Raw genomic sequence first — 15,553 nt, forward strand, 5'->3', positions numbered from 1 at the left:
GTTTTATGAAATTCTGCAGGAGAGTATTTCTGAATACTTTGTAGTGTTGGTTGCAGAAGTGACTTGAATACTGATGCTGAAGTTCAAGGAGAATGTTTATTCTATTGTTCTTTGGGGTTTTTTTAGACCCTTGAAGGAGGATCTTACCGAGGAGGCTTAAAAGATGCCACTGGCTGCTTAAATGAAGGAATGACGCCTTCAACTCCCCCACGAAACCTTGAAGAGGAACAAAAAGCCAAAGCAATGAGAGGCAGGATGTAAGTTGTGTTACTGGTTCTTTCCAAAATATGTTCTCTAGAAGGACACACAGCAGCTCTCCAGGAGTACTTTGTAGTCAGTGAGTGAGCATGGAACTGAGAGTAAAACCTTGCTTGCTTCCTGTTTTTCTTAACATGTAAAAACACTTCATAAAATCACTTCCACACACAGGAATTTCATCATCATTCTAAAATGTACAGCTTTTACACCAGATAGCAAACATCTATTGCTGTGAAAACTTCTGAAGAGCTCAACAGGTATTACTGAGATGTTTGCATTGATAGTTACTGCATTGCCAGAGGTGAAATCAGCTTTCAGAGCGGGGATATGTGGTTGACCTTATTAGCTACCTTTGAGAAAAAGAACAGAGAATCCCTCTAGGATTTTTTTTGAAAGAAATATTTTTTTGCCGTCATTATTAGCAAAGGAAGAGGCAGGATTCATTTGGAAACATGCCACAGAAAAGAAAGTTCCATTTGAGAAACCCTCATGTTCATGGTAATAGGAGAAAAACGAAGTGGTGACTACTCATGAAAGTTGTTTTTTCTAAATTAGCTGTACACTGCCTTAAATTTAAGAAAAATAATGTTTATTCCTTCAAAGCCTGTAATGATTAAAGCATTTCTTAAATGTGTGTTCAGCTGAAGAACATGGAGCAACAAGATCAAGAATTATATGAAAGAAAGCTGAGGTGGCTGTTTTCTTTGTATCACCTCTTCCACTAACAACAGTAACTGCAATGATCTAATCAAGTGGTAGATTGAGGGGAAAAGAACATTCCATACAGCTCTCATGGGAGTGTGGTAAGGGGAGAGGTGGCAGAAGAGTACCCATTTGGGAAAGATGCCAAGTCAGGGAAGAACAAGGAGGTGGTTAAGAGTAGAAGATGAGGTAGGAGTAAAGTGTCACAGGTCTGTGAAAGCCATCATTTGCTCCTGCAGTTTGTTGCAGGAAGCCAGAGAAGGGATACAGTGAGGGACTGGAGCAACTCCCAGCAGCACACAGTCCTGAATGTGTTTCTGAATGGCAGAAGTTTTCTACAAGGCAGCTGTCAGCCTTCCTGCAGGGAACCTCTCTGCCTATGACTGTCTCCTAGAAGCTCCTCAGTATTGCAGGATCTGGAGTTCCTCTGGTAGCAATTCATTAATTAGGTGTCTGGCTAACTGCAGGTTGCAGTTTTAGTGCAGAGACCTCTGCCACTGTAAGCTCAGCTACAGGAACGCTTCTGGCAGGGGACTGGCAGCCTAATATGTGCAATTAGTAGCTGCCAGAATTCCTAAACACCAGGATGTTTAGGAGCACCTGCTAGTGGCTTTCAGCACAAGATATCTGTCTCCCTTCCAGCTCATTTCTGTCTGTGTTCTGTGTCCCTGGAGCTTGCTGGGTTTAATTCCATAGTCATGTGAGGCAGCTGATCTCCCAGCTCGAGCTGTGACCCTCCAATCCCCACAAAACAGCAACACAGGCATAGGCAGCAATGTCCTCTATTCCTGGCAGTACATCCATGCCAGCATGTGTGAGGAAACTCCTTATTCCATCAGGCTTGATTGATGCATTTCTGTGAGGAGTAAGACAATAGTCTTTTTGAGTGTCATTGTGCAGTATAGGTCTAACACAGAGTTTCTAAGATATCCAGCTGTTCAGACTCAGTCAGAAATCCTGTTCATGTCAGTTTAAATACAGCTGTGTAGTCAATACCTGCTGGGGACCAGGGCACTTCACAAACAGCTCCCTGTCCACTCCCTGTTATCAGAGCAGGAGACAAGTGAACTTGAATTTTTGCCTACATGTGTCTTAGAAACCTCATATTTGGGAGTACCTCTAAGGTGTTGCATCAGGTAGGCTTCAGAGAATGAGTAGGGATGGTCAAGGCAGATTTTCCTGCTTGGTAGGAAGAGAGGAGCAGAGGGAACCCTGGTGCTGAATTTAAGCCCTGGAGTTGCAGAGCCTGAATAGTAGTAGAGGTGTGAATGGGCAGGTTTTGTCTGTTCACCAGAAATCTGGTTGCTGCAGTGATTTTTAATAAACACACACTTGCCTCCATGTCCTGCAGTGTTATGTACTATAAGTACCTGCTGCTTCATTTTTAGAGCAGAACTTGGCAGGGTGAATCCTTGCAGTAACCTTGTAGTTGGGAGAGGTTCTCCCATTCCCTCCACAGCTCTCTGTGCCTGTTGGGAGCATGCAAACAGAGGTGGTGCCAGCTGGAAGGTCCCCTCCTGGCTTTCCTCTCTGGGCAGAGGGGACAGTGGAGCCTGTCCCAAGGACAGAGGGGACTGTGGAGCCTGTCCCAAGGGCACGGTGGGTCAGGCAGCCCGACGGGCTGTGCAGCACATGCCTGCTCAGGCCATGTGCTCTGGGAAAGAGCAGCCTCTTGCCTTTTGCCTCACACGTGTTTGCTGCCCAGGCACAACTTGGCACAGTGCTCTGGAGAGCCCAAGAGTCTGGTGTGGCTGCTGCCAGTCCTGCCTGCTGCCAAGGGGGCTGGATTTCAGTCTCAAACCGACAAGAAGCTGTTTGACGTTTTTCTGCCACATGGCCAAAGTATCTCCTCTGCTTTGTCTGAGCAAGGGACACATTGCAAGCGTGGCAGGAGCAGGATTTGTTTTCTCAGTAGCCTCTCATAACTAAATCTCTCCTTGCAAAGTGCCGGTCTGGTTGGCTTTTTCTCTCCAGGTTTTATCTTAGCACTGTTAGCTCTCAGCCCTATCCCTTCAAGTGGGTCAGTCTGGTGTTTGATGTGGACAGAGCAATATCAGACATGAAAGCACTCCTCTGTCTTGTTAGCCTTGTTACTGCCATAGCAAACTTGAGGACAGATGGAGTTTACTTGTCATATGCCAAATCTAGGTATTGGCATAATTGAGAGACACACTGTCTGCAGTAAGCTGTAACTTTTTGAAATTATCCTCAAAAGAACATTATGTGATTAGTCAGTTTGAGTTACCAAGGAGGAGCTTTTTTTAGCTTGCTGTTGTTTGCATGCATCAGGCCTTCTTCAGGTGACTTCCCCTACCTGGGGTTATCAGCTCTGAAATCAGAGTTAAAACATTGGACACCCACACATAGATTACCTGCTCCAAAAGATTAAGCTCTTAGCTATGACAGCAGAGTGTTTGAACTTCCAAATTGATACTTATTGATGAATCTTGGGTGAAGCCAGATGGACTGGGGCAAGGAATCCACTCCTGCTTGCTGCAGAATGGGTCAGGACACGTGTCCATCGTTCTCAGGGGAGCGGCACAGGGGAAGGGGAGAGGAGATCAGGGAGGGGTAGTTTAAGGTACAGGCAGCTGTTTGTGCTGCTGCTCTTGCACCATCCTGGGACATGGTGGGAAAGAGGGATAGCAGGAAAGAATGGTTAAGAGATTTGAAACTGCTCTGACCTGACATGTGATGTTTTTGTCTCTTGCATTCCACTGAGCTCTGAGTGAAGGGTGAATTGTGTTATTTGATCTGGATGATGATGGGGTGTTATGGTGAGGTTGTATGTGGTAAAGGAGCAAATGGTAACATCAAGAATATGGTCAAATACTTGTGTGTTCTGTTTTAATTTAGGTTTGTCTTAAATGAGCTGGTGCAGACCGAAAAAGACTACGTCAAAGACTTGGGAATTGTTGTGGAGGTGAGCTGAAGCAAACCCTGCTATGCAAAATGTTTTCCCACTAAAAAGCACCATGCTGACAAGTGACAACAAAAAATACAGCATGAGAAACAAACTGCTTTATTTTGCAGTCTGCTTCCATGGTCCCCTTCCCATGTTGACAGAAACAAGAAGAAATGCCTTTGGAAACTATTTTTGTTTCCATCTAGCAAATGTTGTATTTTAGGTTCAATTCCAGTGTGCAAAGGTTTTTCTTGGCTACCCTACTTGTGACAAACTCTTTGTGCTGTAATGCAGCTTTGGAGGCATTGGTGGAGAATTAACTTATGATCCTACCACATATTTCATGCTTTTCTTCCCATCATATTGGGTAATGGTAACACATAATTTCCTTGAATTTGCACCTGAACTTATGTCCTGTATCTGAGTGCCTTTCCAGAAGCTGGACCTGGAACTGTGTTGAAGTGCATGTGTGTCCTGTAGATTATTGTTTTGCAAAAAAAAGTCTGAGGTAAAACAGAGTTTGAGGGGTTTTTGCATTAAAAACAGTCTTCTTTTTTAAGCTTCAACTTCAAAGATTTGTCTGATCCCTAGGGATCACCTGTCACATCTAACTCAGTACAGGGTTCAGTTTTTTTCCCAGCAAGACCTCAGAACTGGAGACATGTGATTCACTAGTGGCATTCACTAGTCCAGAGAGAATTATCAGTCTATCTAACAGTGATTTTCAACAGCTTCCAAACTTGAAAACATTTGTGTTATGTATGCACCACTGGCAAACCTGACAGGGCTGTCATGCTCCAAAGACTTACAAAGAAACCCTCAGGAGGTGTGAGAAATCCTATTCTTGTGACTCTAAACTTACTGCTTGGCTTTGTGCTCCCATAAGATACTCATGGTGATGAATGGAAGAGATCTATACAGTCTATAGACTGTATAGACTCTATAGAGTCTGATTTCTTCCTCTTGAGCAGAGAGCTTGACAAACTACTTTGTTCAACTTATATCAAGTGCACTTGTCACTTCAATTACATCTAATAATGTTTTGTGTAAGTATTGCAGATATTCTAAACAGATCTTTTTCTTTTAAGCAAACTGTGTAATTTAAAAAGTATCTGCTTAGGTTTCTGGTTTGAAATTGTATGAAAGGTATTTTAAGCATTTTCAACATAAAAAATCCTGGCATTAAACTTTTGCTTCTGTAAAAAAGAAAAAGACTGTAATTGTGCTCCCCCTTCAAATGTGTCCTTTGCTGAATCAGTGATCCTTAATCCTAAAGGGCTTCATGAAGAGGATGGAAGAAAAAGGAGTTTCTGAAGATATGAAAGGGAAAGACAAGATTGTATTTGGCAATATTCACCAGATCTATGACTGGCACAAAGAGTAAGTTTTTGGTTTAGTTCTGCTTTAAACACCTTTCTAACCTCTTGTCCATAGAGGATTGCACTATATGGTGTCTGTATGTCTAAGCTGCTTTTAATTGAATATCATCAGGTCATTCAGGGCTGAACTTCCAAAGGACTCTCTTTAGATTGTCTCTGTTGGTTTGTAAGTGCTGCTTAATAACATCACAAATCCTGGCTACCTTGAATCCTGAGAAGATGTTCTGATTCATGTCCTTTTAGCCACAGTTTCTCAATACCCTAAATCCTGATATAGGGCTTTGTTTACCCAGCCAGAACCAGCACAAGTGCGTGATGGAAGGCGGCGTGCTTACCTGAAATCATTTCTCCCAGTGAAGAAAGAACTTTGGCATGTGATAGCTTTGCACTGCCTGGCTCCATGGGAGGGTGTTTGTCATGCTGTTTGTGATCAGGTACAGCTTTATGCTGGCTCAAACACCGTGCCAGCAGAGCTGGTCGGTGTGACAGGGTGCTCACACAGGAGGCTGCCCTGTGTCTGTGCTGCTGATTGCTCTGTCACTCCTGCTGCGGAGCCCCAACAAGAGGCTTGCCTGGGAGGTTCCCTGTGGTCCATCCACAGTTCCCGGGCTCATAAACATTCCCAGCATCACCCTCAGGGAGTTGCTGCTTCTGGGGTTTTCACTGGATCTTCAGAGAAGCTACTGAGGCTGTCATAAGTTTCTTGAGTTTCTTGGGTCACAGCTGTAGCCTCAATGCATCCTGCTGACAGGCAGTAGCAGTCTGGAAAGTCAGGTTTCCTTCCTGTGTCTCAGCAACATCTTCACATGCAGCTGATGGCATCATGAAGCCTGATCATACCAGTGTGTTTGGCTAGAAGGGTGATAAAATGCAAATTGCTTCAAAGTCCTTCTCACCTGAAAGCCCTTGCGTGCTTTGGCCAAGTTGATGCTTTTGGGTCTGAGTTAGGAACTCCATTCCTTGAAAATCTTACCCACAGGAGTAGATTTTGAAAAGCTGCTGGAAACACAAGCCCTGGGCCATTTCCCATGTAACTTTGTGAACAATGCCTGGCTTATGGGCAATATGGTCATCATTTCAATTCTGTCACTCAGACATTCTCCACAGCTCCAACTAAGTAAACTTTGAGCATGCATGTACAGACTTGAACAATGGGCATTAGGCTGGATCTTCCTTCAGCTCTGGACATTTCCCTCACCCAAGAAGCACAGTATCCTTGCTGTCATGTGTCCCATAGGTGCTTATCCCACAGCCTGTCCTTATGTTCTGACAGATGACCTTGTGAGCACAAAGTAAAAAATGTCAGAGAAAGCTTCATTTTATGTTAGGTTGATACCAGAAAATGGAATGTGTTTACCAGTGCCATTCCTTGATTAAGTGTGAGGATAGGAGTTTTCTGTAACACAAATGGAAAGATTCCCTATTTTTAGCTCTGTATATCTGGGTCAAGAAGTCTATTTAAATGCAGATGAATGTAGCATTTATAGAGGATTGGGTTATGGAAGTAGCTGTATCTAATGGTAGTAATGGAGATTTTTAATTGGGACATCTGTCCAATTTGCATCATTTTTTGAAGTTCTGAGATTTCTTGGGATCAGAAAGCATGTCCTCTCACAAAATCTGGCTACTGTTGCAAATCTGTGAAGGCTGAAATTTGAGACTGAAATCCTGAAATGAAAAAGAGGAAGATCACAGACAGGATGATTGTCTGAATTTGCCTACCAGATAGAAAAATCTAGCGTATTTCTGAAGTTTTCACCTCACTTTTAGGCATCCCAGTATATTCTTGATAAAGGCATTTGAGCCCTGAAGCTGCAAGTCAAGATGGAGATGGTGTTTATAAACTACTGTGACTATTGTGAATTAGATATTGTGATTTATTATGAAATGAAAAAACAGTGGGAAATAGAACTTACCATAACTCCACCAGCAACACATGTTGATTGATTTATTCAGGTGGAAACATATAGCAATGTCTTTCATGTTGACCAGTACTCCAAATCTGCTCATGGAACTGAGAACTCCTGGTAAAACTGGAGTTTTCGTAAGCTGAGTTTTCAACATTTTGGTATATGGGAGGGTTTTACTTTGGGAGCTCTCAGTGAAGGAAAGCAACTCTTGCAATCAGATAGTGATCAGCCCTTTCTGAAAATTGAAACCACTGTCATAGTAAAGAAGAGCAGACAGTTTGCATGACAAGACCTCCACATTTCACAGCTCTCAACTAATGATTTAGAAATCCCACCATTAAGGGCTGAAGCCAAGCTAACCCTTTAATTTATTATTGTATGCTGGAGTTAAAATGCCACTGTTACATCTGAAGGATGACTAGTTTGCTGCTGGGATGACCTAAAGTGTTCTGAAGTGTTCATATCCTTTCTTTTAGCTTTTTCCTGGGTGAACTGGAAAAATGTCTTCAAGAACCTGAGCGTTTAGCACAGCTTTTTATTAAGCATGTAAGTTTTATTTTGTTTCCTGTATCTACTATAATTGCCTTTTAGGGTGTGATGCCTCCTTTTCAAAAACACTTGTTTGTGTTGACTTGATACTTTTATGTGTGCAAACTGAATTTAAACATAAAGTTTCCCTATAGTTACACATTTTCAGTGGGCAGCTGGATTGCACTAAGGCATTAATCATTGTTTTCTTGCAGACAACTTACTTGGGGGGCAAAATTGATGTGCTCAAGGACATCTGCCAAAATACAAATATGGCAGGTACTTGCCAACTGCTGCAATTTACATGTTCATGTGATGTTAGCCAAAGCATAACCCTAGAGGAACTTTCAGACCTGTCAGTGTTGGTGTAAGATCTCTCACTGGCCACAACCCAGAAAGAAAGCTCCCCTTGCCTAAGTGCAGATGTGGAGAACAGAACCAGTTACCAAATTTCTTTCCTGCTTTAGCAAACTAAATCTTTGATCAAACCAAAAATAAGGAACTCCAAGGAGAATATCATAGCAACTTTCTGGCACCTTTTAATACCAGCAGGGTAGCCAATATCTCACGTGGCTGCTGTGCCTCTTGCCTTCACAGGAGCGGCGATTGCACATGTATGTGGTGTATTGCCAAAACAAGCCCCGGTCTGAGTATATAGTAGCTGAGTATGAAACGTACTTTGAGGTAAGCACAGCTCATTGGACATTATTACTGCTTACACCTCTGAGTCCAGGTCAAGGAGACTGTTCTGTGACCTGTGGCGTTTGCCTAAAACAAACTCCTGAAGATTTTGATACTGCACGTGGTGCTGAGGTCTCTGCCATACGGAGAAAGTGTTGTTATTTAATTGCTTTCAAATTCTCATATTGTGAATTTCCAATAAATATTGATAATAAATACTGATAATTCTAATAAATATTGATAATTTCTAATGTTTCTAATAAATATACTAACTGTATATTATATATATACTAACTGTGTGTGGCCCTCAGAGTACCACAAATACACTAATTTCTGTTCCAAGTAAAACAAGACTTTGAAATCAGTAGTGTACAAACAACAGGGGAGGTAAAAGCTGTTGGAGCTGGGTGGTGTCTCTCATAAATCCCCAGTAACTCTGTCTGCTTCAAGAAGTCTTTGGGACTAGACACATTTTGATAGTAATGTGAAAGAAGCTCGTTTAACAAGGGAAAGATGTTTCCTTTCAGCCCAGAGCAGGAGGTTGCTCTGCAGGACTCACTGGGGAGCTAATTCCCACTGCAGTGGGGAGGGTGACCCTCAGCCCTCACAGGGCTGCTGGCTCAGCTCAGAGCAGGAGGGATCCTGAGCTTCCCAACACCTCCCAGCTCAGTCACAGCTTCTACCCAGGCCTTGCCTAAAGAGGATATGCCAGATTTTTAAATCCTCAGAAATTCCCTCTTACAAACAAAAGATTAAGAACAGACCAACTTTGAGTGGAAGTAAGTCTCTGCTGAGACGTTTTATCGTGCTGTCTGTCTTACTCTGTGATTGTTTGCAATTGTTTTTAATCCTCATTTTTTAGGAGGTTCAGCAGGAAATAAGCCAACGGCTGACCATCAGTGACTTTTTGATTAAACCCATTCAAAGAATAACTAAATACCAGCTTCTTCTCAAGGTGAGTGAAAAAATACAGTTTGGATTTAACTCTAGTCTGCATGTTGCATTAGATGGCTGTTATTTTAAATCAGCCTTAGACTTAACTGAGGAATGAATTCATCAAATTAAGAGGAAAGAGGGGTCTGCTCTCTGGGCATGCAATGACAGAGACCTGTGGAAAGTGTCCAGAGAGCAGGAGGCCACATCTGTGTGAGGGGTTTGTAATTTAGGATAGTAAACAGGTTTTTTTTTAAACTTTCTTTTGAAATTTTTTTATAGAAGAGTACACTTCAAATAGGACTTTTCTTCCTCTGAAGTTTCAGAGCAAACTTTCATTTTGTTTTTAACTGGAACAAAGATACACAAGCGTACTGCTAAAGTCTGTCATAGGTGCTGAATGGCATGCTTCCAGTAAATGCTATAGCCTCCATTTCTGAATATCTGTCTTCAAATTAGCTGAAGAAACTTTTTTTCAGAATATTCTGTTGTCTTAAAATTTGGGGAGCTCACCACAATTTTTTTCCCAAGGAGCCTGACCACTCTGGTTTATGCTGACTTATCCATAATGACAATTACGCAGCACTTTCGAAAATTCATCGCGAGGGGTCTGAAGCCAAGATCTGAAATCAGGCACGTCTGAACCCACCCTGTAATCTCCAGCAGCACCGGGGCTCTGAGCTGGTTTCTCCTGTTTTTTGGACTATACCCCAGCAGGCTGCCATCAGCCCAGGTCTGGGAATTGCACACTAGCAAAGGCACAGCAGTGTGTTCCCCAAAATGCCAAAAGGAAAAGAAAAATCTTCATGTGTGTGTGTGTGTGGTCTTGTGGCTTAAGACAGGGACCAAATAAGCAATCCCAAGGTCTAACCCCAGCTTTGTCTTTTTTTCTGTGATCTTCTCAACAATCATCCACACCCCTTTTCCATATTTCTAAAGTGGTTATGACATTCAGCAATCTCTGAAGACAAATTTATTAATATTAGCAAGTTTCTTCTCAGAAAATCACATGCTGAATATGCTTTTTCCTTTTCAAACTGGTGTCTTTTGTTCTCTCTTTTCTGAAGTGCCTTAATGCAAACCTTTCTGCTTTCTCCAGGACTTCCTGAGGTACAGTGAAAAAGCTGGTCTGGAGTGCTCCGAGATAGAGGTACATTTTCATGACCTGGACAATAGGGCTAATGGGACTCTGTGTGGAGAAATGAAAACCCCAGTATTCCTTTGACAATAGCTGAAGATCCTGCTGGTATTCTAAATGTGGTATTTCTCTTAGCTTAAATCAGAACTAAAAGAGGATGGTGCAGTCCTGCATTTTAGTCCTGCACCATCCTCTTTTAGACATCTATTCATGAGGGCCTTGCCACAAGCACAGCAATCGTGCTATTGAACTTCATTATTTGACACTGTGCTTTCAGGAGCCCTCTGGTTCTCTTGTAATAATGCAACATCCCTTTTCCTCAACAGAAAGCAGTTGAATTAATGTGCCTTGTACCAAAACGTTGCAATGACATGATGAACCTGGGTCGCCTCCAAGGCTTTGAGGTATGCATTTTCCTTCTTCTTATAATAATAACTAGGCAAGGAAAATGACTTTCTCTTTATATGGATTGTCTCTACAGTCTACCCAAGGTGCTTATCTAGGGCTTGTTCTTCTGCAGTGCTGAACTGCATGCTTTGGTGAGGTTTCAAAGGTGGGGGAATCACGCACCTCTCACTCTAATCTTGTGACAATTCGTATTGTTTCTTCAAAATCTGAGGTCTGTAAAAGCTTCTGCAAGCTTTAGTGAGACTTATTATATCTATTACCAGAGCAAAATAAGTGATGAACCAACCTGCCCTGCCTATTAGTAAGGTCACCTGGCATTATTAACATGTTAACAGCTCCCACCAAATTGAACAACATCCAGGAGGAGACTTGGGAGTTAAAACCCCACAGAGTACAGCTTGTGGCTTATAACTAAGCCAGTGTAGGCTTTGGAGAGAGGTCTTATCTCCAAAATGAATTAAGATTTGTCTTACTGTCTTAGGCACTGCAAACGGGTAGGTCCTGGCCTTTGCAGATTCAGAGGTGTTGTGTCAGTGACTGCTGGCTTAGGGCATAATGGAGAGCTCTTGGCTGGAGCACTACAGTAACATAATGGGAACAGGATGTGGAATGAAGTGTACAAAACAGTCTGCTTGAGACCTCTTGCTGTTGGTTTTCTATACACAGTGGCTATGAGAGCAAGGAAAACCTATGTTGTTTGTCTTCAGCTGAGGTCACGATTCACAGGATTGCTGCTTCGGTAACTCAGAGGGGATATGATGTGTCTCACGTGCATGCAGGGCTACCTGGAAAACTTGGGCTGCATGAAATAGAGCATATCACCTTGTGGGATCACAGTGGGTCAGAGTTTGTAATGTTGGTGCCCTGTCTGCTTCCCAGGGCAAGCTGACAGCTCAAGGCAAGCTGCTGCAGCAGGACACCTTCTACGTGACGGAGCAGGATTCCGGGGTTCAGTCTCGGCCCAAGGAGCGCAGGGTGTTTCTCTTTGAGCAAATAGTTATCTTCAGTGAGCTCCTTAGAAAAGGGTCTCTAACACCAGGCTGCATGTTCAAGAAGAGCATAAAGGTAAGAAATGCAGAAGAAGCATATTCTGTTTGATGGCCACGTAAAGTTCATCCTGTCATAGGGGACAGCAATGTGCAGAAAACATTTGCATTTACCTTTCAGTGGATCAGAAGCTGCTTAAGACCATCTCTAAGTAAACCACTGGGTATCTAAATATATTCAGTAATTTTTACAATTTTTACATAGCCAGGGCAGATCCTCTCTCATTCATAGCTCTGAATTAGCAAATATTGCTACAAAACCTGCAGTAGTCAAAGGACCTTTACAATAGTTGCTTTTATGCATGATCATAAAAGGTAAATGAAGGTACAGTATCCAAAACAGTCATTTTAGGCCAAACTATAAGTCAATACTAAGCCTTTAATATGATATTTCTGGAAACACTCTCCCTAATTTGGGTGAGGGCTCTTAGTACAAATTTGGATGTTGCAAGAATGTTTCAAAGACAAATAAAATCACACATGATTCTAAAAATACAGCTGTGAGGAATTACAAAACGAGATAAACTATAAAGAGAGTTTTGAGAAATTAATTTTGGTTTTAAATAATCTGTCCAGATTATGGGGCTGGAGCTAAAAGTAAAAACTGAAAGTCACCACCACAAATACTTCTTTGTTTAACAAATGCAAAGTTAACCTGTGGAATGGTCAGTGAAAGTGAATGAGTGCTGCACATCTCCTGGTAGAACAGCCTTTGCTGTGCCTGCAGAAAGAGCAAAATCAGTGATTCATATGAATTTCTGGGTCGTTCAAAGCTGAGAAACCAGTCTGGCATTGATTTCCTTTTCAAAGATACAGGTTAAGAGACATGGGAGAATGCATTGTGTTTGCTCTAAATTTTAAATGGTGCATTAATACGGAATAGAAGAGAATACTATCAGCTGAAATAATGCATATTAACATATATAACTAAACAGATTTACAGTAAACACCATATTTACTGAAATGAGGTCATCTTGGCTGATGGAAACAGCAGCATTTACTGAAAAGCTTATATCCATTATATCCATTTGCAAGTCAGTGTATTTTATAGTTTCCAACCAAATAATAGGCTATACAGGGAAAACCCAAAGTGTACAAATGAAGTCGTCTTCATTTAGATGATCAGCTTTGATTTTATCTTTTTTGTTGATTTAAATCATTATTAAAATTGGAGATGGAAATAGTATGAATAATTTTTACTTCAGTTTATTGTATGTATAACAATGAGGCTTTTATCTGCAGGAAACAATTCCTGAATTGTATATTGTAGATAAAGAGAGAAAAATAAATCTCTCCTAATGTCAATAAAATTAGCTTGCCTCAAGGGTATGAGTTGCTTTTCTAGTTACACAGCCTACGAAAGAAATGCTGTTCCCACTGCCTGAGTTTAAAATTTTTGTATTATAATTTTCCAGCCCCTTTTCTTCCACTTGGCAAACAGCTCATTCTCCTGTAGAGTGTCTACTGCAAGTGTGGGATCCCCTGTGGCTCCACGTGTGTCTCCCCAGCTCAGCATGGAGTTTGTGTGCCAGCAGCTCTCACACCCTCCCTCCCAGCCCCCACCTGAGCTTCTCAGTGCTTTTACATTTGTCTGTTTCCCAGAGGGAAGAGCTGTGGCTCTCAGTGGAGCAGGACCATCCCCTGCCTCCCTGGGCTCTGAGCATCCCCACCTTGCAGTGGGGCTCCACAGATCCCATTTCTTTCCTCTGTCACAGCCACAGAGTAAAGAGTGCATATGACTTCAAATGCAGCTGTTCTGGTCTGTCAGTGAGATGGGACTCCCAGATACTGTTCTCCAAGGTCTGTCACACTCAAACTGTGACAGAAGCTTCAGCATCTTGTCCTGCATTAGCAAAGAATCCTTTTTTACACAATCAGATCCTTGGTGCTGAGAAATGGCACATCCCTTCTCAGGCACTGCTCAGTTGGACACCTTTCAGGCTCTCAAAGTACCTAAGTGAAAGCCTTGATGAATGCATCTCCCTGAGACACAAATAGGAGATTAGGGGACTCGTCTTTTACCTGGAGTCATACCAGGATTGGTTTGGCTGTCAACCAGAGGAAAATGAGCTCAGAGCAGGAGCAAGAGCACTGTCCAGGCTCACCTGTGTGTCCTTGTCTTTTCCATGTCCTCATGTCAGGGGAGTTCCTGCTTGTCACTGTACTTCACAGGGACCCCCAGAAGCAAAGAAAGATGCTAATTCCATCTTGCTGGACAATATTCTGATGAGGAGTGGATCTCCATATCTTGGCAGATACTCAGATTAATTAGAGATGGATTTCTTCTGAGGGACATTACTGCCTCAGTCTTCAGAGCTGTCTGCTTTTGACATGAAGACACTCCCTCTCTTGTGTTTTTGGGAGGCTATGCCAACTTATTCTTGTTTACTACCCTAAGTATCTCAGGAAAAGTTAAAGTTATGAGTACACTTAAAACAGAAGCCTCCTAAGGGCAGGACAGCAGCCAAAATTCCCATCCATATGATTTCCAGAAAGAGTATCTGTGACTACAGTCAAGTGAAGTGATTGCACACAGATGACTCTAGTCTGCTAGAAATAAGATCTTTTGGAGCATCACAGGAGAATTGCTCTTTTTTTTCATTATAACCCTGTGCACAGTCTATTCCATTTTTAAAATGCACTAATTACTGAGACTTTTGTATCAGAGCACAAGAAATATAAACATTTATTTAAATTGGAGGAATGATAGACTTTATTAACATATTAATAGGAACATTTTTGTTCTATTTAGGGGTTTCAGTAAATTTAAAGCGCACCAGTCAGGTCTGAGTTACTTAAAATAGAAGCTGTAATTCAAGACAAGGCAGGTGGATGTCTGGTACATCTGTCAGAGCTTTATTAAGCATCATATTTAAGATTTAGATCTATCTGGGTATATCTAGATGAGACAAATTCTTCTTATTATGATCTAACAGTTTCTTTTATTGCACTTAATTATTTTCAGGAACATTTCACAACAGTTTTAATTCTTGTGTAATGTTAGCTCATGCTCCCTGTAAAATGCTTCCCTTGGCTTGTTTCAGATGAACTACCTTATCATTGAAGAAAATGTGGACAATGATCCCTGCAAGTTTGCTCTAATGAGCCGGGAAACATCAGAGAGAGTCATTTTGCAGGCAGCTAATCCAGAAATTCAGCAAGCTTGGGTACAGGACATCAACCAGGTCCTGGACACACAAAGAGATTTCCTAAATGGTACGTACATGCTCTTTGTTCTCTTTCCCAAACTGTAGTGCTAAATGGGATTTAGAATCTTTAAGTCCTTGTTTCCTCTGTGAGAAAATTACTGAGCAACTTCTGCATGTGTCAGTGGGCTCATGTTCCTCAGGTCCCTGTGGGGGTGGTGCTTTTGTTGGTGGTGCTTCTGTACTGGGGTTTGCAGGGCTCTGTCACCTGTTGCTTTCCACTGTACAGTGAGATTTTAAATCTGAAGCCATCTCAAGATCATGATGAAGGCAGGTTGCCACTGTGTCTACACAGCATCTCTCATTTACTCAGACCTGGTTTATCCCCAGGAGCCTCCTGTTAGACCTCACTGTTTGCTACCAGCTGAGGATGTGAGGTGGGATGAAGGCTGCCCCACCATGCACCCCCCTACAGGTCCCAGCTCTGCAGGGCTGCAGCAGCATTCAATTTAAAAAAAA

At 42.1% G+C, this 15,553-nt stretch overlaps 1 protein-coding gene across 10 annotated transcripts in view; it reads left to right on the top strand.

Moving 5' to 3' along the window:
• The window catches only part of KALRN (kalirin RhoGEF kinase), a 473,687-nt gene that overhangs the window by 423,197 nt on the left and 34,937 nt on the right, over positions 1–15,553 (top strand). For all 10 annotated transcript variants that reach the window (XM_041406297.1, XM_041406207.1, XM_041406244.1 and 7 more), the window contains 10 exons: positions 127–257; positions 3,817–3,883; positions 5,142–5,245; positions 7,631–7,700; positions 8,280–8,366; positions 9,226–9,318; positions 10,396–10,446; positions 10,761–10,838; positions 11,722–11,907; positions 14,933–15,104. In XM_041406297.1, the coding sequence (XP_041262231.1) occupies positions 127–257; positions 3,817–3,883; positions 5,142–5,245; positions 7,631–7,700; positions 8,280–8,366; positions 9,226–9,318; positions 10,396–10,446; positions 10,761–10,838; positions 11,722–11,907; positions 14,933–15,104 (1,039 nt within the window). The remainder of the gene's footprint in view (positions 1–126; positions 258–3,816; positions 3,884–5,141; positions 5,246–7,630; positions 7,701–8,279; positions 8,367–9,225; positions 9,319–10,395; positions 10,447–10,760; positions 10,839–11,721; positions 11,908–14,932; positions 15,105–15,553) is intronic.

The sequence above is a fragment of the Onychostruthus taczanowskii genome, unplaced genomic scaffold (assembly GCF_017590055.1).
Source record: "Onychostruthus taczanowskii isolate IOZ18803 unplaced genomic scaffold, ASM1759005v1 scaffold10, whole genome shotgun sequence".
In the NCBI taxonomy this organism is placed as follows: Eukaryota; Metazoa; Chordata; class Aves; order Passeriformes; family Passeridae; genus Onychostruthus; species Onychostruthus taczanowskii.